This window comes from Vanessa atalanta, chromosome 20 (assembly GCF_905147765.1).
Source record: "Vanessa atalanta chromosome 20, ilVanAtal1.2, whole genome shotgun sequence".
Lineage (NCBI taxonomy): Eukaryota > Metazoa > Arthropoda > Insecta > Lepidoptera > Nymphalidae > Vanessa > Vanessa atalanta.
In genome coordinates this window covers 2,739,275-2,766,993 of record NC_061890.1, presented here as the reverse complement: position 1 = coordinate 2,766,993, position 27,719 = coordinate 2,739,275, and the positions used below count along the sequence as shown (strand labels likewise).

Here is a 27,719-nt window from a genome sequence, read left to right as displayed (position 1 = left end):
CGATCTGTTTGTTGGTTGGTTTGTTGGTTACCATGTTGTAAAAATATGATTATGGCGTCGATAATGACATCGATACCGAGCATTGATACTCAATGTTTATTGATCGATGTTAATTGATGACAACGGTGTTTTTTTGTAAACTTTGCGTCGTCCTAAAGGGAAGAAATTATTAAATTTGAGAAATAGATGTAACCATGTTTTAAATAAACCAAAATCAATTTTAAAACATCTATGTTTTATTGTCTAATATCGATGATCATCGAAAATCAATGATGATCGACCATCTCTATTTCTAAGGAAAAACAAAGTTGTTTTTATTAAATTCCTAGCATTATTATCATAATTACTCACCTTCTACACCTTCCCTGGACTTCCACAAATAATTCAAGACCGAAATTAGCCAAATCGGTCCAGCAGGTCTCGAGTTTTAGCGAGACTAACGAACAGCAATTCATTTTTATATATATAGATGGAAGCTCGGTTCAGAACACTTGAGTTGGGACTACGACTTATTACTATTCACTTTGATCCTGGACTAGCAAGGTGCTAATATTTAAGGTACGATATAATTTTGTGATATAGTATAACTGTTAATGCTTGTTAAATCATTGATGAATATATGATTTTTGTTTTTCCCATTATCAATATATAAAGTTAGTACTACATATACAAAGTTAGTGTAATTGTATTTAACTAACATGATTGTATTTTTGGATATTGAAAAAGAGTAACTACTAAGTTTCTTGTCGGTTCTTTTCGGTAGAATCTACATTCCGAACCGGTGGTAGCTTTACTTTAAATAGTTGGTTAAATGACAATAAAAGCCTACTTGAATAAAGTGTATTTGTCTGTCAATGTGTACTGTTTAAGAACAGGATTCCAGAAAGCACAAAGGATCCCTCGGAATTTCTACTTATTTATTATTATGTACAAATAATTCCTACTGTAGATTTGTAAAATAAATTAACAAAATGAATCTTTATTAGTGAAACACGGACAGTTTTATGTAATATTTATTGTATAGAATGATTAATTAAAAGCGATTATTAAATAATTTAAGACTTATAGCACAATAGGACCTGTTAGGTAATACATTATTATAATTAAATAATAATTAATAAAGTATTTAAATTCAAGATTTGATACCCATTAATTACCATAGTCAATCTTCCACTAATATTACAGTTCCATTATGCCTGTTATAACATTCGTGTCTTAGTGCCATCTTGTTCAGCTAAAAATCTATTGATAATAGTCGCACAATCCTTATTCTCAATTATACTGGCATGGTTACCTTCGACGAGATGTACCGTCACGGGACCTTCAGTCAGTTTGTCCAGACCATAATTCTCTTCGATCACCAAGAACGGTGGATTTTCCTTCGGACGCAATAAAACTATTGGAGCCTTGATCTTTTTCCATTCGTGTTGACCAAGAATCATTTTGATACGGTCAAAACTACCAGTTGCAACATGTTTTATAAATTTATCGGAGTATTCCAGTTGTGTGGGAGATACCTTTATTGCGTAATCAACTCTCTCGTCATACGATTCGATTTCGTTAAGTTTCTCCATGAGTGTGTCATTGATTTCACTTTTAGGGTAGACCATGCTGATAGTTTTACAAATCAAACTGTTCTGTAACTGGGTTTCGTTTTTGGTGGACATTGTTGCAGTCGCTATCCCGTAGAGGTAATCAGGACTACCATCTAAGCAGAATATTGTGCCGCTGTGACCTGAAAAATTGAATATCTGTGTGTTTTAAACCATTATTTAAAACTTGTTTTTACTTTTGCCTATACCTAAAGCCGAATCACAGAGAAGTACCGGCAAGACAAACGACAAAAGTTACTCTTTCAGTAAACTAACATAATTATACTTATTTAACTTTTTTCTTTATTATATAGACTATATAATAAATTAAGTTTAATTAAGCGTTTTCTTTTTAAGTATTAATACTTAAAAAGAAAACAACGAACAATATTTCCGTTGGGATATACGAACGTGTACTTGGCTAGTTCTTCATCTTGCTATTGTTTACATTTAACATCGTATCGACACCGTGTTACTACTAAAACAAATCAACCTTATAACTTTAAAAAAGATACCTTCGCTTTCCAATAGGCTCGCCAGTTTCAACATGGGTAAAGTACCGAAACTGTATCCGAGGAGTACGTAAGGACTTCCGGGAGTTAATTTTGATTTTGTTACCTGAAACGAAAAATCTCCATAAATTTGTTTACTTTGGCGCTTTTAAAACTTAGCAAATGCACTATTTCTTTTACTAACATCTTTGGAATGAGAAATGTTAAAGTAGTCTGACATTACTTGGTGTACGCCGCCTAAACAAAGTTGTGAAACTATAATGAATATAATGTTGAAAAAATGACAAAACAAAAGAAAAAAAGAGGGTATATAAGGCGGTGCGAGCGCATCGACAGGGGATTACTTTTTCGAGACTTTGTTCGGAGCGGACTTGTTGCCAAATTATGTTAAAAATCCATTATTGTTCCAAATCTTTGATTACTTTTATTTTTATTATAAGAGTAAAAAATAAAGTTCTGTTTAATTTACCACGTCTATAATTTTTTTTTTTTTAAGAAACACCGCTTATATTTGCTAATAGTATCATGATATATATTATAAGATGCATAAAATTATTTCATGATTCATATCTCATACCTTATATAACCTATTGACTAAAGAGTCTAAAGTGTCCCGCTTCTCTTCATTATTGGCGAACTGCAGGACACAATTCTTGTTCTTAAGCCTACGACATAAGGCCGCCATTCCCGCAGCACAACCTTCGATACCGGGCAGCATGACCAGTACCAAATCATTTTCAGGAACTGATACATCGTTCTGTAAAGAAAACTTGACTAGTTATTATGTCTTTTTTGAATAAAATCAATAGACGAGATGGCCCAATGGTTAGAACACGTGCATCTTAACCGATGATTTCCGGTTTAAACCCAGGCAGGCACCACTGATTTCATGTACTTAATTTGTGTTTATAATTCATCTCGTGTTCGGCGGTGAAGGAAGACATGTGTCTAATTTCAACGAAATTCTGCCACATGTGTATCCCACCAACCCGCAATGGTGGAATATGCTCCAAACCTTCTCCTCAAAGGGAGAGGAGGCCTTAGCCCAGCAGTGGGAAATTTACAGGTTGCTATGTTAAAATGTAATGTAATGATTAAAATCAAAGTTAAAATCTTTATTCAATATGAAAACGTTGATCTTACTTATTGACTATCAAAAATCTACCAGCAGTCCGAAATAAGCACCTCGGACCTGAGAAGAACTTTTTTATAGACTTTAATGTTGAAATAAAATAAAAAAATAGGATTCGTTTACCTTCAAGTCATCGCTAACTAAAGAGGGCATACATATGAAAGGTTCGGAGGTAGAACTTTCATCGCCAAAGTTTCTCAAAAGGATTTGAAGACCAGCCGCAACTTCAGAGCTCGCTTGATGAACTGCGGCTGATGTCGATGCTGCCGCTTCTTTTTGAGCTGTTATTTCTTCTAATCTGTTGGTATATTTATTTAATTATTAAATCAAATAGTACTATTACATGAAAAATGGTATAATTATGTGCAAACCCTGGATATAGTACCACCCACCCATCAGATACTTTACCACCAAATACTAGTATTTGCCTCTCCCCCCTTTGCCTATATAATAAGAAAAATAAAACTATTGTAGGATAAATATCAAGTACATAAATCGCAGGCAAGGTTCTTGCTCTCATTTAATCCTCTTGACGACATTGATGATTACAAATGGGAAATGGAAACGGGAATGGATCCTGTTGTGCGGTTCTACATGTGTTGATACATCAATGGTCATATCTGATGTCAGGGATACAACGTTCATAGTTAATACCAAAATAATCGTCTCAATTTCCAAATCATTGATCTCAACTCAAAAATGAACATACATACATCCTCTAATATTTTATTTATTACATTTGGATAGAAACAGTAATTACCTTGCAAATGTCAATGTTCTAATATCTGGCGCCGTCAGGAATATCTCAAATTCCCGTTCTAATGTCTGTTTGATTTCGATTGCCATCATACTGTCCATACCCAATTCAGCAAGAGGTACTTGGTGAGACACTTTCTTTAAATCCTTAATACCTGACAATAAGAAAATGTATTTTATAACAGAAAGGAAGTTGAAAAGACATCTTTGCTATGATTTTTGATTCACAAAATCATTAAAATAATATCGTTGGAAGTGAATACTGTTGCAGAATCACTCTCCTGGTACACAAACCAAAATCTTTGCTGATTGATCTGCTAATTTTGCTGGCTAGTTACGACGGTGAAAAGATAGTAAGTGTTTTAGTATTATTATTTTTAACTAGAATATGATATTATATTCGATAACAAAAAAAGATTATGCATGAATTCTGCTCTTATGAAATGTTTTCATAAGAAGCTAGTGAAAAAAATGCAGAAAAAAATGTACTATGGTATACATTTTCTGATAAGTCGTAATGAGTTAAGTGACTGGGTGCTGATTTGTGTAACCTGAATCAAACTAAGACATAACTCATATTTTTGTAGTGACTAATCATTTGTTTTGTTACCCATAATCTGCGCGACTGCTTCCACCATGCTGTCACATCCAGAACCTCCAGCCTTTTTCTCGGCCACTACTATTGAGGACACTATCGCAGCATCCTGTTTCAAGAACTTGTCGAGTGATAGCAGACAAGAGGAAATCCTTTGTTGGAGAGTTCCGCCGATTTCTAATTGGACATCTTCATCTTGCATATCTGCTACGAGACCCACCTAGGTGAAAATATAAGAATTTCGGTTTATGTCAAATTGAATATTCAAATTTTCTACAGCTAGCACTACTGATCCGGTTGTATTATTTTTGTTTTCGATATTTTTCATTCATTAATTACACACCAAACTCGCGATTAGGCCACTCGAACCGGTTCCAACCCACAATAGGCCGTTAATCTGTTTATCATTGGAAGTATTACCTATCAAACAGATATAAATACGTAAACTTTATTTATTAATAAATAGGTGAAAAACATAATGAATTTCGAATCGAAGGATTAAGCAAAGGAAGGGGGTGAGGTATTCGAAAGAATCAATTTAAAAACTCTAGATAATTTTATCTCAGTATTTACGCGTTAAACGCGCTTTAATAAAAAAGCGGTAATACAATGTTCATAGTAATTAGTATTCGTGATTGGGTGTGGGATTTCTTAAATTCTCAACTTTAATTTGCTTTATTAGTGTGGGGTAGAAAATATTTTGAACGCTATACTATTATATAAAAATTCTATTATGTTAAAATTATAGTCATAAAATTAGATAAAAAAGTCAATAGTCCACAGACCACCTCAATAATAAAGTCATATTTACAACATAATTAGGTACATCAATACTATAGAAACTTCACCAGCTCAGTGCTAAAAGTCTGCTTAGAATATCTATTGGCAGATTGTGACAGCCAAACATGTCCGGTTCACTTCAATCATTTCACTCCTAACACGAGCGTTACTTTTAACTTACACCTGTCAGAAAGTTGTTCCTTCAAATATGCGATTACTTACGTCTCCGATGGCACCCCATTGCACAGCAAGAGCGGGAAGACCGAGCGCCTTTCTCTTCTCGCAGATCCTCTCCATCACGGAGTTGGAAAAGCCATAGTTAGTCTGACCGGCATTACCACGACCGCAGGACACGGATGAGAATATCACGAAGTCCCTAGATAAATGCAAAGATTAAATATTTCTGTAATATTTATCATACACTCTAAAACAAAAACAAGTATGGTCCTGAACAAGAAAGGCAATAATTAAAGTGTTAACTTCTTATAGAAGGGTAAGCCGCTTCGTTACGTAACGCGTACGGTCCAGTCTGTCTGGCTTCCCTTTAACTTACGCATGTTCAACTTATATCGGTTTAAGTTATCATTTCTGTCGGGCGTCCCAGAACGCAAACTTATTTGTTTTTTTTTTAAACCCAGTTCATTTAAACGTTTTTAAATTCATTATGTTTAAAGCTTAACTATATTGTGACATGCAGTAACGCAATAATGTATCATGTATGCAAAATGTACGAAAACTTACTTCAAATTTGGGCACAATTTCTGTGATAACTTGTCCAAATTCATCGTAGCCAAAGCTTTGGGTGCGTACGATATCGCAAATGTCTGCGGAGTCTGATTCTCGAAGATGGAATCTTTCAATATCACTGCCAAGTTAAATATCGCCTCGACTGTTCCCATAGAGTTCGCCATCTTCAACATTTGTTCACATCCTTCCTCTGTTGTGACGTCATGAGTTGAAATTTGTATATCAGCTCCATAGCCAGCCCACGCTCTAAGAAATGAGAAAGTAAGTCAGAAATATAGCTTAAAAGCTTAGCTTTCATAATTTGTTTCTTAGTAAGTCATTAAGCTATGAAGATTGTTTTAAAAAAATAGCAATAACTGAAGATTAACTACCTCAACCGTGATGATTGGTAACCATTACTGATACCCCGTCTCGAGGTGAGCAGAACTTTTCTGGCTCCTCTCATAATAAGCCAGTCTGCGAGTTCCAGGCCGAAGCCTCCGAGACCTCCTACCACAATGTACACCTTTTCTTCATTACACATATATCTAGAAAAGAAATCAATCTTTGTTGAATTTGTACTGAAAATTAGACTTGAGTTGATAATATAATAGTTGTCATGAAATTTTAGAAAAGTAGATAGTACAAATTGATGATTAATATTTTTAAGAACATAACTGTATAAAAATAAATTCATTCAGATCATAATTTAAATACATACAAAAAGCTTTTACATGATAAAAGTACATCAACTCTTTCTGCAATCCAGTAAGCAAACAATAAGAATTGTATGTAGATATGAAATGTTGTAACTAAATGGATGGAAGAGAATTTTAGGTCAAAATTAAAGCAGAAATATATGTATTGAAATTTGTGTAAGCCCGTCTAAGTCAAGTCCCGGGTAGGAACAATTCACACATGAGATTTTCCAATACCAAACTGCAATTATACTTAATTTTGTTATATTCCGGTTTGAAGGAAGCAATGTTAATACACATAGTCACGAGGGACATAACGCCAATAGATTTGGTGATAGCGCCAAGATTACCAGCGTCTATCGGTTGTGGTGACAACCTACCACCAGGTGGCCCATTTGCCCGTTACTATATATATCATATCAACAAATTTTTTGGTGATGGATAAAACCTCTTTTTCAAAAATAAATCATTAGGTACGTACCTGGGAACAGCTTCAATGCGAATATTCTTCGGTTTCGTAAGTTTAACATTTCGTTCCTCATCACGAATTTTAACGATCACCTAAAACATTGAATAATGAATATGATGTACAATTTAATGCAAATTGGAAACATCAAAGCATCAACGGCTCTATCTAATACAGTGTTTTTTTTTATGAATAATAAATCAAAATAATATTCAAGGAACTGTATAAGCTAGATTCTCACTTTTCCAATATGTTTTCCAGCAGCCATGTATCTGAAGGCGGTCTCGATTTGATTCTTCTGAAAAGTGCAGTGCGTGAGCGGACGAACAGCGCCGCTCTCTATACCAGATATCAGGAGATCTTGAAGGTTCTGTGTAAGATTATATTCAATCGATTTTGTGAATAAAGCTGAAATGCCATTTTAACTATGCATAATAATTTTAATTATTGCGGGCTATATATAGAATATTTTAACAATACGTTACCTTTCTAAATTCATAGCCTTGGTCGAAAACGGAGTCCAACATGATACCGTGGAAGGAGATCTCTTTGAGGAAAAAGCTCATGCCGATGGGCGTGTTGTTGCCGATGTCGAACTTTCCGATTTCTAGGAAACGGCCGCGATAGCCAAGACAGCGAATTGAAGCCTAAACGATATAATAAAATTTAATTTTTTCTCACCGACCTATTTGTGAAGTATGCTTGCAAACTTTTGATTTAATTGTGTTTAATTAATAATTATTACGACACTAATTTTGGATAAGAGACCATTGTCCACTTTTGCTAAATTAAAATGATAGTCATGATTTTAATTTCAAGTTAAAACCCCAAAATACCTGTAACTTTTCATCGGCAAGAGAATTGACTTATGATTTCAAGTAAATAAAGATTCCAAAATACCTGTAACTTTTCATCGGCAAGAGAATTGAGAACTAAATCCACTCCCTTTCCGTTCGTTTCTTTCCTGACCATGTCTTCGAAGGATGTGTCACGAGAATTACCGATATGATTGTCTGTACACAAACAATATTTTAATTTAAACTACATTTTGGATCCTTCTAGAAAAATAAAACTAAACACTAATATTATGCCTCGTATAAAATTAATATTAAATTATAAATATCGCCAAGAGTTCGAAAGTTTACCATAATCACTGATGATAATTTGAGAAAAAGGTATATGAGTAATTTTTATTGCTCGTCAATTATAGCAACTAAACGGAAACAAATCGGCAAATATACAGAAGAGAAAAAGACAAAAAGAAAAGTATCAATTATTATTATAATTTAATATACATGCGTTGACACGCTGACCGGTGGCCCCAGCGAACAAAGGATCCCAATAATCGTTTGTTATTCTAAATTATGACTATGTCCTATGCAGTTAAAATGCTTGGACCTTGGAGTATTTTTGTCTCCATTGGTGACGGGAGGGCTGGTTAATTTATAACCCAGAGGATCGGAATTCAACCGGAAAATGCTGCAAGCATTCTTCCAATTCTTCCACGTGGTCATGATTTGTACGGTAACTATTTTGAAATAAAACTAGTTTTTAACGGATTTAATCGCGTATATTAATTATTTTAACATCCCGACGTTTCGAACATTTTGCAGTGTTCGTGGTCACGGGCAGACGGTCAGTCTGTAGTAGTTTTATTTCAACTATTTTGAATTATTATTTGTTTATAATTAAGACCTTAATATTAATTTTTATTATGTATCCATTTCCTTTGCTAATAAACATAATACACATAAGAGTTATTAGAATTGAGGAAAGATGAAGAAAATAAAAAGCTACCGGACAATTCATGTCACAATTATAATAGTTCCCAAATAATCAGTTTCAGTCCATCAGCTACTATACACTACTCGATAAGATAAAGAACCTGTACCATGGCTAGAGCCCATTTGATTATTAAAAAGAATTCAAATGAGGTTTATTTCAATTAAATTTTATATTACCTTTAAGCTGCGGGAAAAGTCTCTTGATGAAGGCTCGTTTCTCCGGAGTACCAACAGTTGTGAACACTTCGCATCCATAACGAAGAGCAACGTTGATAGCAGCTTGACCAACACCACCAGAGCCGGCATGAATTAAGATAGATTCTCCTCTTTGAATCTGGCCTATCATTACCTATTTTAAACAATATTTTTAATTATTTTTCTATTTATTTAATCTAATTAATACATACAGAAGCTGGCTCACTTACTCTTCAGACCGGACACAGTACAATTGCTTGTTATTGGTTTATTTGCCATTAATAAACTTAGTGATTAGATGTTATCAACCTAGGCGGGCCAGCAGAAAAATCAGATAATATAATACCGTAGTTTCCAAAATTTTCCTTGCAAAAGCTGGTGCTACCTTTTTTTGTAATAGTTGAGTAGTAGCTTTTGTTTGATATTGTGACATATTTACCATCAAAAAAATATGTATTGTGTCTGTACAAAGTACTTTAGATAAAGGTTAGGAACCAAGTCCTTTCTTAGGTTTTGGTTACTAGTGAGAAATACTTCTGTCAAGTAGTCCCGCTCACTTTACAAATCACCTTTCAGTATAAGTTAATGTAGAAGTAAAATGAATAAACACTAATGGAATAATTACCAAGGCATAGTATACAGTTCCATAAGCTACCGGCACACTGGCAGCCTCCTCGAAAGTCCACTCATCAGGAATACCCCATAAGAGTGCCTTATCTGCAACCACCATGTTTGCCATACCGCTGTTTCTCACCATGCCCATAACTCGAGTACCACTGTGTGTAATGTTAAATTAAAAACGATTCATAAAATATAAAGAATAAAACGTAAAGAATTTGAATTGTGAAAATAATTGATATATTATCCTAGTTTTTTCTCGAGAAATAATTGCCAATTAAATAAGACAATTAAATGCTTATGTTAACTATTTTCGAAATATCATATAAAATGTAACACTCACTTGCATGTTCTGCCAACGACTTCGAAACCTTGTACGCACTCTTGTGCAAGTCTACCACTTGCAACGGCGTCGACTGACACGCGACCCATTGCCGTCATCACGTCGCGGAAGTTAAGAGCAGCGCTGTATACCTGGATGAAAACACTTATTTACATTCTTGACAAAAAAAACTCATTTTTTCAAAATATTGTCTATATATTAGAGTTCAACATACCAATATTTTTTCTTAATTTATATATAAATAGTAAAGTGAAATTTTTATTTCAACGTACTGTTTGAGCTTAGACAAATAGTTTAAAAATATCAATTTTCGCAGTAGGCTGATGTTGAAAATGTTCGTTGCTTTAACAATAAATTAACTTTCAAACGCTTAAATAAATGCTCTATATACTATAAATAGTAGCTTTCGTAATCAAAAATTAAGGCAACTGTGGTCTTAATTACATGTATCAGAACGTTATCTGGGTTCTTCAAATCTGAATTCACGCCGATGGGTCCCTCCAGCCAGCTAAGTGAAGAGAGGTCTCCGATAGTTATTGTGTTTACTAATGCGTGGTGTGCCTGAATCGTATCCAAGTCACCCAAAAGTAAGTGGCGGTATGTGCCCCATTGACCCTAAATATAAAAAAAAATATATTTTATTATTAAATTACAATATAAATTATTTGATTCAACAGAACAAGAAATGTGATAATTTTTCGATGTTTTCCATGACTATTGTAATCATTAATTTAAAATAGTTAATAATTATTTTTCTAGAAAAAATATATTTCAAATTAAATAAAACTGAAACTCACTTCCTGATAAACATTAATTGCCAAATCCAGATCCAACTGATCTTCATAGAATTCTAAATCAGGATTAAACGGTGGTGCCGAAGGATCGGCAATTAAAATACCATAGAATACTTCACCACCGGGTTCCTTTCTAAGACAGTTAATCAGACCCAGCAGTCCGTTTATTTGCTCATCTTGACAATATAAAACAACTTTTTGTGCGACTTTAAGTTCTTCCTTAACTTTGTTTATCCAAGCATATGTTTGATCGGCTGTTACAATTTTGACGAATTTAGCCGGTTTTGATGGAACACGTTTTCGGAAGAGGACAACGTGCTCTAAGCCAGTGTCTTGTATGGTGATGATGTCGAATTTATCAGCAAAATCTTTGGGATTAATGGGTTCTTTTTCTCGACTCATGATAAACCCTTTGTCACGGAGAGCTGCTAACGCATTTTTTAGTACCTAAAAAATTTATTTGTTTAAAATCAAGTCAAAAAGTCGTATTTCATTACTTCGGATTAATAGCGAAAATATTTTAATATCTTTTATGAATGCTTTTTGAGAACGATCTAGAATGCTATTAAATAGTATTAACATTTCTCAAACAATAACTGGTTGCTTCTGTTCTTTTTCTTCTTCGTCTTCTTCATCCACAGAATCAGAACCGCAATTTTAATGGCAAATGTATTCTTGTCACCATTCACCATGTTTTTTAATATTGGTTTGTATATTATACTTACTTAAGTATTCTATCTGATTAAGTTATTTATTGTCAAAAATGTGAATTAAAAATCTTATAACCTTATCTACTTAAACAAACAAGTTTCCAATTTCACTTACTTCAGGTCTCTGTAGTAAATTAGCACCAATAAGTATTAGAATACTATTATCTGCTGGCAATTTTTTATTTTCCACAGATATGTTTGATGGCATTTTAATAGTATCCTCAGATAAAACAGACAATTCAGCTTGTATCAAAGGCAGGTCACCTAAGACGTCCGCTACTTTGTCCAGAATAGGTTCTAATCCATTAGTCTTATACACATCGTCAGCAATTTCAACACTTTTAAATTTGTAAGTTTGTATATTTTCAAGAACGAGTTGGATGTTGCTTCTAAGAATGTCCTCAATCTGGAAACGATTTAGTTACGATAATAAATAATAATCATATTATACTTTTCTGCTTTGAATTTATCTCTTATTTAGTTTTTTGTATGCAAATAATACGTTGTGTTTGGTGTTTGGAGCATTTATGTAGGTGTGGATTGGAAATCAGCTACTAGTCGAGACTACGATCACTTTACCAGTGGCTTACATTTTAATTCATATTTAAAGCTGATTTTTGGCTTCCTTTTTAGTGTTTTCATACTGGTGAATAAACATCTTTATTACTACTAATATCTAGTTATGTCCAACTTTATTAAATATTTTTGTCCCTTAATATCCTTTAATATATTTGCTCATACAAATGTGCGTGCGAGTATGGTTGTTTCAGGGCTGTATTTTTTTAGTTTATTTGTGTGTGTTATGAATAAGATTCGATGTGTTGGTAAATTTTTATGTAACATGAAAAATTGTACCTTCATCTTCGCCTTTCCAAAGTTGGGAATGAACACATTCTTTTCTAAAACTGGTACACCTAGAGGGATCCTTCTTGAAATCGGTGTCGCGTGTAAACCTCGAATTTCTACTCCACCAGCTCTGGCGAGAACAAATCATGAAATTAATTTAACGTTACGAATATTGAACATTGGATTTTATTAATCTTAAATAGCAACTTGTTATGTTATATTTTTAATTAAAAAAAAATCTTAGCAATTATTTCTGAAAGTTACCTGATAACATCCAAAGTAGGATACACATTAATCTCAATCGACTGTGTTTGAGAATCAAGATCAACTTGAGGTAAATTGTCGTAGTGGATATTTACATCAATACTGATTTTATCAATACTGGTCGGAACGAAAAGCCCTCGGGTGTCTTTAGTAATTATCTTCATCTGCATCATACAGTCCAAAAATGTGACCCAGTTGTTCACCCAGGCTAAGCGACCACGGGTACCCTGCACGTTACAACCGATTACGCCTCGGAAGAGGCCACTGTGAATGAAATAAACTTCAATTATGAATTAATTCAGCAAAATGTATCTGCAAAAATTACTTTCTTTAATAACAGCGTATACTGAAGCTGTTTTGTTGTGCAGATAATTTGAGAAAAATACTTTCAAAAAATACACAGTACATCAGCAACATCAGTAACAAAGGTGTTACTCAAGCACCCAAAGTCTAATACACGGTGTTGTATAAATTTATAAAGATCTACAAAAAAAGTCTGACAGAATATACAATCGAAAACATGAAAAAACATAAATGATTTTTCCAGAAATTGTGACGTACATTCTATTTATACTAGGAACAAGAATAAACTTGTTACTCCAAGTACCCGATTACACAGGGTTAGTAACTCTTTTTTGGGGCATTGTATACGTTTTTACAACAGGATCCCAGAAAACGTTTAAATTATTCAATTATAAAATTCAAAATAATCGTTAAAGAGCGTTTGTGTACTAAAGGATATTACAACACTAATGACTTTTTAGTTGACTGCACACCTTGGGAATGAAATGATCGCCTCCAGGCTGTTTCAAATAACTAAAATATAATTATTATTGTACATGCAAAATGGAAAAACAAAAAAATATCCCGCTGAGTTTCTTTCGCCGGTTCTTCTCAGGTCCGAGGTGTTAAATTCCGAACCGGTGATAGATTTTTGACTATCGATAAGCAAGTGTAAACACTTCTATATTGAATAAAGATTTTTGACTTTGACTTGACTTTGACAGTGAAAGATGAAGACGTAGTGTCTCAATTATTTGGAATTCAAGTCATATCAGATTCTGACTTGTTGCTAATAATTAAATTTCCGATTATTTATTTTGTTACTCAATAAAACTTTGCAAATTTATAATATTAGCTATAGCTTTATTTTGGACATTACCGTAACGCCTTCAGATTTCCGAAGAAATACAAAGATTGCCGTGGCATATAATGTAAATCATAGTAACCAAGTACCTAAATGTAATGACAATAAACACTCATCATTTGGAATTTAATCTGAACATTACCTGTACTGGTAGCCTCTTAGACGTAACTCCTTGTAGAAGTCTTTGGTAAGTAAATGCTTATCATTGGGTCCTTTGGATTCAGGTTCAGCTGGAAGCACGCGGTAATCGCGTCCCACGTTCTTCTGGGCGTATATACGTCCGGTCACAATAGATGCTCCGCTCTCAACGATCTGGTACATATTGGTTAAGCCTTTATTTAACAATCCTATTATACATATCTTATTATATTTTGATATTCCTTAAATTCTACTAAATATATGTTATAAATAAAGCAATATGGATTTAGCAAGTATTCACTATATACTATTTATGTGTATGATTGGTATGGTTTTAATCTTTTGTTAAGATAAATAATTGATAAATAAGCTAATATAATACATAACAGAATATAAGATTATAAAGACTATTTGAAAATGGAGTTAATACTCATTTATTGTCACTAGTAACATATCAATGTTATTTAGTGATTATTTTGCAGCTACTCGATGGAGCCTATGTTCAAAATCTGAAGAACCACTACATTTACATTTACAGAACTGCAACTGCCACTGCCTTGTAATAGAAGGATCGAAAGAGATCAAATATTGTAATACAAGATACTGAACAATGGAATCGACTCCAGTTACCTTCTCTCTAGACTGGATCTTAACTGTCCAAGATTAAATTCTCGAAGTAAACCTATTTTTAATATACCGTATACCCGCACTAAATTGGCAGGACGTGGTTTTATTATTAGAAGTGCAAAACAACATAACAAGATTGAAATAAAACTAGTTTTTAACGGATTTAATCGCGTATATTAATTATTTTATTTTAACATCCCGACGTTTCGAGCACTTTGCAGTGTTCGTGGTCACGGGCAGACAAACGTCGGGATGTTAAAATAAAATAATTAATATACGCGATTAAATCAGTTAAAAACTAGTTTTATTTCAATGTGTAATAATCGCGAAAATCTAAGACAACATAACATAACAAGATGTTCTTTAAATTGGATATGTTTCATCTTTCTCTCCGTCAATTTAAATCTGCTGTAAAATATTTATTGAATGAATCTAAATGATATTTAACATACCTAACTATATATTGCAATAATTTTTAATTTAAAGTTAATTTTAATTTTAATATTTATAATGATAATGTATAATTTATAATAGTAATTATTAATATGCTTTCTACACTCTGAAAGTTATTTATGTATTAATTGTCATAGGAAACTGTTTTGGTTTAAGGATTAATTATGTACAACTTTTATAATTATTAATAGCACTTTTTGTTTCCAAAATATAAATAAATAAATAAAAATAAATTTAATTGAATCTTGTAAAATGATGATACACTTTTTCGCAAATAAATTATATTTTGATGTTTGAATATTTTCTTCATTTCAACTTACCGGTACGTAATAAATATTTGCCGAAAAACATTGTGTATATTTTGTAACCTATTACAATGTAACCTACGTAATATAAGCCAAGATATCCGAATGACGAGAACACGTGAACCATAAACGCATATTGCGGTTTCAAATCTAAGCAAGCAACTTTGCTTTATTTGAGTTTATAATTCATCACATGCTCGTCGTTGAAGGAAAACTTGAGAATACTTATATTAGTTGAATGAAAATATTTCATACTAGCTGTGCCCGCGACTTCATACGCCTTTGAATTTAATAAAAAAGCGTGACTTTATTTTACATATAATTCCATTCCTAAGTTACTCCTTATTACATCAGCTATCTGCCAGTGAAAGTCCCGTCAAAATCGGTCCAACCCTTCCAAAGATTAGCCGGAACAAACAGACAGACAGACAGACAAAAATTGTAAAAAATGTTATTCAGGTATATGTACCGTGTATACATACATATGCATTTATTAAAACGCGGTTATTTTAATATTACAAACAGACACTCCAATTTTATTATATGTATAGATGAGCATCGAAAGCTAATGGAAGCAGTGTCAGATAAGGTTAACCTTCTCCTCTTAATAGGTAAGGTGGCCTTAGCTCATCTGGACGTTAAAGGGCTTTACTTTACTATATAGGACCAATTCATTTCTCAATAAATAATAATAAATTATAATAACCTCAAATTGTCCACTTCCTTTATGAATCATAACAATGAACTCTAACATTCCTTGTTTAGGGATGTGAGTTGCTCTTTGGAATCGTACGTTCTCGAGCACCACGGACACTTCTATAGCCATCTCTCCCATCATCAATGCGAGGCTTTCCCACACCATCAATATGTAACCGGTTGCGGGGTACAAGTTGCGACCTAGAATGGAATTGTAGGGAAAAAAATTGTAAATAATTTTTAGGAGTGTTGATGTGCACTAACGATCAAGTGGTCCATTTGCCCGTCTGCCTTCCTTTAATGAGTAAACCTTACCATCAATCACGTGACCGGCCATGAATTCGGTCATTTCACCATTGACGTACGTCGCCACGGTCATCTCACCAGACTGCATCTTAGTTTTAGCTTCATGTATTGTTACGAACCTAAAGTAAAAAAAAAAAAAATTCAAGTCATTATACGATATGGTATGGTATTCAAATATTAATATTATTATGTTTAGATTTATGTAATAATATTATATGAGCAATTCTTGAGTATAAATCTTAGACACGGCTTCAACGATTTTGAATCACAAAAGAATCACGATTTTTTTTGCAAAGTGTAAATAGTTTAGCATAGTTCCATAAAAAAAAGCAATCCAAGCTAACTTATATATCAATAAAATAGTTTACATTATTTTTCCCAACTCAACTTAGATATTAAATTTTTCTATAGTTTATTTTAAGTTAATTTTATCATCCAAAAGAGATTATTGTACTTACTAGACTATGTTCGATATTCATGAGTTAAATTATAGTAATAGATTTTTTTTGCCAAAATGTTTTCCTGTGAGATAAATAGATCATTTTAAAATGTGATCTATTTTACAAACCAATATTCGATTTTCAAAATTTTTGATCGGCGATTATCTATCTCTACATAACAACTTCCCGCCATAAGCCCGCTGTCGCTTAGACTTTGTCTTTGCAACCACGCAACGGATTTTAATGCAGTTTTCATGATTAAAGTGGAAGGTTTATACTAATGTATATTATAGCAGAGAGAAGCCGAATATCGACTTTCCTAACCTTGGTTGGTTCTTTAATTTAAAAGTTGTACATCAACCGCGTGAAGCCGGGACTGGTCGTAATACAAAACAAAGAGGTTCCACCGCTCGTGTCCGTCGTGATAAACTCAGTAGCTACCTAACGGCTACCTATGCGGCATGCCTAATTGTATAATTCATGAATGTTTTGTTGCAAATTGGTCGAAATGTGATGATGATTGGAATGTTCGGAAAAAAGATAATGCTGACTGAGAGCTTTTTTTTTGAGAGAGAATTTTTGCTATTGTAAGCTGTGCGGCGTGCGCATGTTTCTCTGTCTGTCTCTCTCTCTCATTAAACAGTGTGGTGTCGCGACGATTATTTTTGTTGAGTGTATACAGGTTTTTTTGTATATAATAAATAATAAAAAATGATTATTACTATAACTTAAAAAAAAAAAAAAAAATATTACAATTCCTTCACTAATTAATCGAAAGGAACTTCGTTCCATCCGGGTGTCCCTTGACATCTCTCAACTTTCTTTTTATATATCTCCATATTCATCTGTTGCGAAGCTGATACATTTAACGGTAAATAGCTCATATGATTAATCTCTTTCTGGTTAAATACACTCACCAGTCTTCACTGTGTTCCCACTCGACCAGGTGTGAGAGCATGGGAGTCCCTTGCGAGACGGGAAATTTTATGGTCGGGTAAATGTTGGCTAGGTGAGGGTTAAGACCGGCTTCGTACAATCTGAAAATATTGTACTCAAATTATTTCAGATAAAATTCCGATTTATAATATGATAATGAAGTTCATTGGCATCGGGTAAATATTGGTTAGTTACGCGATTAATCGTGCTTTACATAACATGAAAAAATTATACTCATTATTCCAACTATTTGTAAACTGAATATTGTAAATTAATACTTGATTACATGAACAACAAAATAGTTGGTCTGTAGTCTGACGAAGATGTTGTCATTTCTTTGTTTTAAATTCATGCAATACTAACTGTTGCACCTTTTTAACAATAATAATAAGGCCTTCGTTGGTCTAGTGTCCTGGGTATAAAACTCAGGTTGGACCGATAAATGATTATTCAGTTCTCTATTCTCATCAGCACAAAGTCTGGAATTGGTTGTATTGATACACCTGTGTCTCGGAAAGTATTTGACACCGTTGATCCAACGGCTAAACTCTTTCACGTCGTGTCGGATTTGCCATCTCATCGGATTATAAGACTGAAGACATAATTATGCTCTATGATATATCATGGACAGTTTGCTATTCTCTTTTGAGAATGGCTGACGCAGCCGATATCGATCAGGAGAACATCACAATCTGAAGTATAAAATATAAAAAAAAATGGGTACAGGAAAATCAATTACTTACTTGCCAAGGGACGTGAAGAGAGATTGTAGGTAATCCTGGTTTTTTCTATCAATAAGAGAAACGTTGATGACATCCTTGTTGAGAGATCGATATAAAATTGCCTGTAGGAGTTCATTTGGGCAAATCTCTACAGTGATCGCGTTGGCGGGAATTAATTTTGCTGTCTCCTCGAAAAGCACTGGACTCTAATAAACGAATGATTCAATAGCACAATTGGTAGAATAGTATCCCAGATGATTTGTTAAATATTTCAAATAATCTAGCTATATTTAAGATGATAGGAATGTTTTTGGTACAGTAGCTGTTTTAGGTACAACTTTAGAATTATTTTTAATTCTTTAGATAAAAAGGACTATATAAATAGATATAGGCGTTTCTCAAGGTACACCAAATGCGGATGGCCTTACTTATTCAGTTAGACATACTGAAGGGTCAGTTTTGTATTTTATTACACTATTATCATTAATCAGTAGTTTTCTTTTTTCTGTCAAGATCAATAATAAGTTAACAACGATCGACTATCGATTTTATTGAGATTTCAGCTTTTAAGCCACTTACCAAAAAATTGTTGGTGTGATATTCAGCTGAGGACAGCTCAGATTTCGAATTTTTCCACAAGTCCTGCTGGATAGAAGTGGATAGCCAACGTTCTGAACGTGGTTTTGGTGTTGGAATTACCACCTTCAGATTTTTCAGTAATGTCGGACCTATTTAACAATAAAGTTTCGATTTGTTGATGTCTTTATTTCCTCATTTTATCGTATTTAATTAACCTGATTGATGTATTAATAATTTAAAAAATTGATTAATTAAATTGATACAGTAATTTTAACTTAAAGTAACTATAACATTATCCAATAATTTTAAAATTCACAATGTGACTCTTTTCTAATTTTATGGTCTGCATAAAAATTACAAACTCACCAGCTTCAGCGATGTGACGGGAATGGTAGGCGATGTTATTGCAAGGTACCTCCTTGGCAAATATTCCTTTTGCTACCAGTTCAGCAACAAAAGTCTTAATTTTATCTGCCGGGCCAGAAATTGTACACGAGCCTTCATCATTGTGGCAAGCCACTTCGATTTCAGATGGAAGAATTGTTTTTATCTGTTTTAATAAACAAAAACCAGTAAACATCAACAATTCAATAACAAAATCTAGAAATACTTATAAAATTTCAACGGTGTCAAACGGAACTGCTAAGATTGACAAAGTGTTAAGACTGTAAAAACTTACGTCCTGATATCCAAGTTCTATTACAGCCATAGATCCCTTAGTAAATGTCGTGTCAGTGGCCGCTAAACCGATATAATATGCTGACAGAATCATCTGTTCGGCTGTCAAACTGCCATCTGCGTAAGCGCAACCTAACTCGCCCACACTGTGACCTAAAACGAAAAATTAAACAAATCTTTATTCACTTCTCAGAGCTAGTCGAATACAAGTGGTGCACAGAATGAACGTGGTACAGATGACAAATTGTCCGGTTTTAATAACTATGTTGTAAAATATTGCTTTTATTTATGATGACCGACTTAAAAGTTTAGCAAATTATTGATTAAATTTTTGTGAATGTTGGAGGTATTCCTATTGAGGATTTACGATTTTGCAATGATCGAAAGTGGTTCTTTATAAATTGGAACCATTTATAGATTTATTATTAGTAAGAAGATATAATCATTCCATCATTCATAAAATATCTACACAATAGCTTATTTTCTCATTTCGCTTACCATAAAATATTACAATACTTACCAATAATGAGGTCGGGTTCGATTCCAACAGCTTTCAGGACATCTGTGAGACCGATCTGCACAGCGGCGATACCGATGAAGGAGTTGAGGATGTTGTCGTATATCTTAGGGTCTGATTTCGTTAGGAGCTCGATCAAGTGTATGCCCATAGGCTGTAGAGCCCTGTGACACCTGGGGAATATTAAAGGTTGTTATAATATTTTTAAGGATAATTAAGGAGACGACTACTAATATTTACGTTTTTAATTTAGTATTTATTACGAAATAATTCAGCAGCTATTGTTTACTTGTCCTTTAATCACTTTTAATCTTACTTTTCAATTTCAGCTGCGAATAAGGGTATTCTCATGAGCTGTGTAGCCAATCCAGCCCATTGAGAGCCCATGCCCGAGTATACAAAGCACACTGGACGACGAACACCGGAGAAGTACTGGATGTTTCTAGAAAGTGACACGCTCTTCGTTGGTGTCGATCCTAAATATAAAAAAATTGGCTTAATGAAAATTTAATAAGAACTAAATTACAGCAATGACCTAACTTTTATAAACAACGAAACAAATATAGTAGATATCTAAAGCACACATCAATGTTTTTATTCTAATTCGATTAATAAATTCTAAATTAAGGTCTCACCCAATAAAGAATGTCCTCTAAAAATGTGTCCACCGATGTCATTATCATGTATAGCGTGTAACAGTCTAACAAGATCAACGTCAACAGTCCTCGATTCAAGGTCATCTAAGATCCTAGCTACTGCTGCTTCAGTGCGACCTGATACGCAGACCAATCTAGGTAGATCATCTGAAGGTATTCCATTGTTGACCTAATCGTAAAAAATAGAATATATTAATAAAACAAGTAATGTTGAATAATTATCGTTATAAAGTCATTTGGATGCTGCGGCGGTGGGTGGTGGACCCATTAGTGCAACCATTGGTAGATATTTATGTAAAATTTGCTTAATACCATTTGTATAATGAAATTAACAGACTTCATCAAAACATCAAACTGAAATTGACACATTGCATCATGTGAACTTCATTTTAAAATGAAGATAACTTAAAATTACATAATCATTTTTTTTCTTGTTAAAACACTTGGGCCTTAGAGTATTCGTTCTAAAAGCTTCCTTAAAAGTATAAAGATTCAATGGGGAAATGCTACTGGTATTCTTGCCATCTTTCCCACATTCCACGCCTTCAAGATTTATACAGTAACTATTTTTAATTCTTATTTGTGTATATTTAAGGACTTAACGTTAATAATTATTATATAAATAAATAATATTCATTTCTCAAAAAGAAAACAAAAATAAACATAAAATTATATTTATAACTAAATAAATGTAATAAGAATCGGTAAGGACAAATTTTTGTGTAGTCAGCTTAAAATTAAATTAAGATTCTATTTTCACAGAATTGTCAAATAGCATCATCAATTAGGAAAAATTTTGAAAAAAAAAGTTAACACATAAGAAACAAGACTGTCATAAAAAGTACTTTTTTTTTTCTTTACTTAAAATAACGAACCTTCGTTCTTGCAACGTTTTTGAGCAAGATGTGAGCGTTGGCACCCCCAAAGCCGAAGCTGTTGATACCAGACATACCCCTGCCCCAGGGCTGCTTTTCCGTCACTACCTTTACTTTCTTCTGTTCAAGATATGGTATCCCCTTTCTTGGAACTTTGAAATTTATATTTGGAGGAATATATCCTGTTGTATACGCGATGCACATCTAAGAAAATTTTATTTATTTCATAAGTAAACAATTAAAATAAAAAGATTCTAATATAAATAAAAAAATAATAATTGCAAATTCATAGTTTTAGTATTATATCTTACCTTTGCAACAGAACAAAGACCCGACGCCGGTTCACTGTGTCCTAAATTAGACTTAATCGATCCTATCATTAGAGGATCAGATCTGCCCCCACAGAATATATCACCAATCACGCCCAGCTCTATGGGATCTCCTACCTTCGTACCTGTTCAGAACAAAGTACTTCAACCAGGCATAGAACATGGATGCACAGAAGCCTATTTGAATGTATTGTACTGCCCATTGCCATTCTATAACCAAATTACTAGAGGCACGTCAGGCTAATCCGTGATATTTGATGGATATCTCGATCTGAGCTAAGCGCTTTCCGAACATCTTAATAACTGCCAAGTTGTGGAATTCACTGTCGGTATCTGGTTAACAATCTAACGCATTTAAAGTTGGACTCAATCAAAACTTCAGATATTCGACCGGTCTATCGTCAAATGCTCTTAAACACTATATATTGTGTTATAGCAAACGTGCGTTTTATTAATAAAAAAAATTATATGATATAAACATAAATTTATACCCAAGCCACTCAAGAATTGTGTACATTTCTATCAGTAAAAAGAGGTTTAGAATTGGACCATTAGTTGCGGAGATTATTTTATTATATTATTTAGATTCGATTGAAATTCGTTGATTATAATTATCTAGTTTAGATTATTATAAAATATAGATTCTATTTGCATTAAATTATTTATTGTTATTAGTATATTTTCTTTCTTATAATTATTCCGGTTATTTTAAGCTAAATACATTGTGTTTTAATATATTTCACTGCAACAATGAATTATTTTTCTTCAATAATTTGTTTATGTATTCATGTAATATATTCATTCATTAGCGTAAAGTTTAATTAAATTAGTTACATCGTCGTCAACTTAATTGTTTCCAAATATTTATTAGGTTATTGAAACGACGTTACATTGATTAATTAAATAGCTCGAATTAAAATTAGTTAATTTTAATTTTCCTTAAATTTGTATGGACTTGGGTAACAGAAAATATTTTCAGGAGAAAATATTATCCAAAAAAAAAATTGAAATACGAAATTAATTACGTATTAATGAAATTAATACGAATTAATTTATTCGAGTATCACGCAAATTTTATTATATTATAGACCATTGGATAGATTAAGTCTTTTTGTTTATTTACGACGCCGTTGTAATAAATTCACATACCTGTTCCATGAGCTTCTACGTACTCGAGAGTGTTGGGTGGAACAGAACACTCTTCATAAAAATCGCTGAGGAGTAACTTCTGCATATCGCCTGATGGGTAAGTGATACCTTGTTCCTTATACCCATCACAGTTAGTCTTAGCGTGGAGTATTTGGGCGTAGATTCTGAAAAAAAATATCAGTTCAGCTATTTACGGTAACTTTAAATTTATTTTAATTATGTATGATGGAGAATCAAAACTTCCCGGAAGACTACTTTAATAAATTATATTTGATTTTATTTTATTTATGACCATATTTCGAGTCGCGTGAAATTTTGATCCATCCATCCATCCATGAATTCATTGTTTTTCCTTGATTATATATATATATATATATATTGTAGTTTTTTGGTAACCGCCATAGCATACCATTATAACTCGGTACACTATTTTTGTAACGACTATCAATAACATTTTAAATATTAGTGCAAACAGAAAAAGTGGATAAGTGATGGGATTTGGTGACATGTAACCCTTTGGTGACTTGTGCTATTAAGTAAAAGGTGTTAGTTATGGCATAGTAATAATTAACCATGTAAATGAACGAAAAACTACGACAACACAATAGAGATTGCTGTATTTAAAAATAAAGTGAATACCCAGGACGCAGGCTAGAGGTTATTCCCGCAGTTATCGTTGATCTCAAAATTAGTTGATAGTAACAGATTAAAAATATTACCTTCTTGAATCCTTAGCCTTCTGCAATATACACACAACAATTGCTTCAGAACGAGCGTAACCATTTGCACTATTGTCGAAAGTCTTACATCTTCCATCGGCTGATAATACACCAAGTCTAAAATAATGAATAAATTAAAAAAAACGAACAACATAACTATTGGGAATGCATGAACTGAAAATGGAATGAACTTCTTTACCTAGAAAACTGCAAAGACACGTTGGGATGAAGGCAGAGGTTTGATCCGCCAACGATGGCTGCGTTACAACGACCTTCACGTATAGCTCTGTATGCGTGTTCCAAGGCATACAGAGAACTGGAGCAAGCTGTATCCACAGTGTAAGAAGGACCAGTAAGACTAAGCCACTGAGATATACGGTTAGCTAACATACCTCGGGAGCAACTGAAAAATATATTATTACTTATTGAAAATCAAAATATAATCTTGTATTGAATAATATCCTGCTTTACCAATGTATTTTTTACAAATGATTTGAATTTATGAAACGGCAAAGTTAAAAATGTCTGCGGAATTTTATTATAGAAACGGATACCTTGTCCCAAGAAGGATTTATTGACTTAACGGAGTCGCAAACTTGGCGTTATAAGTTTATCCTTACGTCTCGTGCACACACAATGAATATAAATTTCTGTAGCTTATATTTTAGTTAAGAATATGTAAATGTAATTATATATATATTTACATTATTGAACTTAATAAAGGATTGCCTAGAATAATGAGGATCGGTTTTGTTTTAAATTATCAAGAAGTCATACATATTACAAATAATTTTAGAAAATGAATACATATATGCGTAGCTTTTTTATGCTATTTATTATTTAGAGTGATATTGGCAGAGCGGACGTGGTCGTATACTTATGTATTTATCCTATATACAGTAACTCTTCTGTGTGCGCTTTTTATTACTGTTCAACTAAACGAGCTATTTTGATATATTTTTTATTGTATTGTGTTGATTCCTAGTTAGATTGGAATAAAAAAACAATGTATTTTTTTTATACATAGATGAAACAGTCGTCGGATTTAGTAGTTTTATACAAAGTAAGATCTAATTAAGAATCTCAACCACAGGATGCTCCTCGAAAAACCATGTTTTTATATTATTTAAAATTATTAAAATTTTGTAATACTCGTAATATTCATATTAACTTACCCAGTAATACCGAATTTATTTACATGCATTTTTTCATACAGACATATCTTCTCAGATTCCGAGAAACAGCCGCCCACGAACACACCAGTGTTTGTATTGCACAGTTCATTTGGATTTAAACCTAAGGATAATTACTATTGTTAAGATTCATTAAATGAAACATCTTAAAGATTCAGAATTTAAAAGAAACATTATGATCAAGACACAGGCATAATCTAATATTTTGGATTGCGTAAATACTTATTTAAGAAGGTCTACCCAGCAATAAGATTGATAATCCCATCTTTTCCATTTATTATTTTTCGTAAACACTACTATTATATAACGTCCGCTGCAACTGATCTCGAGGTTCTGGGTTCCAAACCCAGATCGAGCCTATAAGCAGTTATATAACGGAGTCTGGAAATTGAAAGTTTGTACCCATCCGTGCCTCGGAAAGTACGTTCTGCGCCTGAACTCTTTCCCGTCGTGATGGATTTGCCTTCCCATTGGATTATGAGAGAGAGAGAGAATAGTTAATTTGTTCCACCACAAATTTTAAATGCCAGATCAGATTTGGATTTATGGTTTATTATGTATAACAATAATGTTACCAGCGTCGATTATAGCTTCATATGTTTTCTCCAGAAGGATTCTGCTCATAGGATCTATGGTGTGTGTCTCCTGGTAATGCACTCCAAAGAAAGAGGCATCGAATTTCTCGATATTATTGATTTTGCCAGTACGTTGTGGGATCTCAGGGTGAGTTAATTTCCAGCGACGATTGTCGTCTGATATGAGGTCCACCTGAGAACAATGACAAGCCCTCAAAATCTTTGTTGTTGAACTCTACAGTTCATGCAAGCCCGTCTGGGTAGGTACCACTCAATTATTGTTCCGCCAAACAGAAATACTTGGTATTAATGTGTTCCAGTTTTAAGGTAGAATGTTACACTAACAGGCACAAGGAGCATCTTTGTGCCAAAGGCTGGTGGCGAATTGGTGATGTAATGAATGGTTAAATCTAACGACACCAACGTCAATGAGTAGTGATGACCATTTATCAATAGTCCGCTTAGGATTGCTACAAAACAAACAATTTAAAACAAATTTAGTGTTGTGATCTTTGACAGGCACTTTTAAATGAATGCATCCTTCAATCCATTATCATGTACAAGTCACAATTATAAAGTACTCGCAATTTATGAGTTGGCCTCATCATAAGCGCTTGTTGCTGCAATCTGAGATATAAGATCTATCGAATTACTTTTTTAATTCTATTATTAGGTTAACATTGAAAATTCACAATACCTTATTGAACAAATTTTCTTGCAAGTGTATCACTGAGTCCGAATCGGGGAAGCAACCAGAGATGCCGGTTATTGATATTTCTTCCCCAGGCGCCGGATGTGATATCCAGTGGCCTGACGACGGCCTGTCTTCTAAGAGGACTGTGGGTGCCATCTGGTTCAACATATTTTTTTATAATTAAAAAATTTAATCAATATGAAAACCTTATCTGAGAACAATTGTTTTGAACTAAAACACAAAAAGCAAATAGATCAGCGTACTGCGAATGTTTTCTCCAAAAACGATAGTCCGTTCGATCATAGCTGGTGTGTCACGAATGAAAATAATTGAATAACAATAAGTACAATATTTATAAAAAAATGTATCCAGTTCCACTGCTGGGCTAAAGGGCAAAACTTGAAGAGTTATAGGTGTGGAAAAACCTATAACCCATGCTGTTCCAATGCTGGATAATCGGATATATATGAGGCAGATTTTTATCGAAAACTTGTAAGTTTCCTCACAACGGTTTCCATAAGCACTCAGAGAATATAAATGATGTTCACTATCTCTTAAAAATTATATGAAATCAGAAAAAGGAAATCAAAAATTTATTTAAAAAAAAATCACATACGTTAGTAATCGCTGCAATAATGATCTGATTTAATATTTACAAAATTATGTCTTTTTATAGTTTATGTTCTCAATAATTAATGCTTTTATAATTAAACATTAATTTACCGAACAATGTAACCACGCTACCCTATTTTGACTTTTAAATTTTTACACTATGACCTAGCCTTCACCGAATTTGAAAACATTAATTTAAATGTTTAATTGTTTTTGACATGGAACTTAAACTTTGTAAGGTGTAACCATTGACTTAAATATAATGAGTTATATTATCATATTATTATGTACTAGCATTTATTTGTATATGTACGGTATTTTACAATGATTCAGTGTTCATGACGTAAATCAATACATATAAAACTCTTCCGTTACTGAGTGATTGAGTGACTGAGTGACTGACAGACAACGCACAGCCTAAACCACTGAATCTAGAGACTGAAATTTGGCACACGTATACTTTGAGTATCTTAGAGGTGGCTTAAGAAAGGATTTTTCAAAATTCCCACGGGATAGGGAATAAATGGTATTTATATTTTCGAACCAAAGTAACTCTATCTCC

The 27,719-nt window shown here is 33.2% G+C and overlaps 1 protein-coding gene across 1 annotated transcript; it reads right to left on the bottom strand.

The window, feature by feature from the left end:
* Positions 1-1,010: 1,010 nt before the first annotated feature.
* LOC125072048 (fatty acid synthase-like) lies at positions 1,011-27,176 on the bottom strand. Its single transcript, XM_047682528.1, has 41 exons — positions 27,162-27,176; positions 26,549-26,701; positions 25,852-26,044; positions 25,259-25,379; positions 24,283-24,486; positions 24,084-24,200; positions 23,365-23,528; positions 22,198-22,340; positions 21,887-22,090; positions 20,991-21,180; positions 20,672-20,831; positions 20,359-20,528; positions 19,840-19,991; positions 19,527-19,710; positions 19,161-19,309; positions 18,603-18,787; positions 17,841-17,960; positions 16,493-16,602; positions 16,188-16,378; positions 14,101-14,270; positions 12,812-13,075; positions 12,557-12,677; positions 11,817-12,107; positions 10,995-11,438; positions 10,642-10,812; positions 10,198-10,328; positions 9,862-10,012; positions 9,219-9,390; positions 8,158-8,270; positions 7,743-7,904; positions 7,499-7,627; positions 7,273-7,352; positions 6,486-6,641; positions 6,109-6,360; positions 5,590-5,743; positions 4,603-4,807; positions 3,997-4,147; positions 3,360-3,534; positions 2,682-2,861; positions 2,108-2,210; positions 1,011-1,735 (listed from the first exon to the last, which is right to left on the bottom strand). Exons 2-41 carry the CDS (start codon positions 26,699-26,701, stop codon positions 1,200-1,202), a joined length of 7,221 nt encoding a protein of 2,406 aa, XP_047538484.1. The 5' UTR covers positions 27,162-27,176; the 3' UTR covers positions 1,011-1,199.
* Between the last annotated feature and the right edge of the window lie 543 nt (positions 27,177-27,719).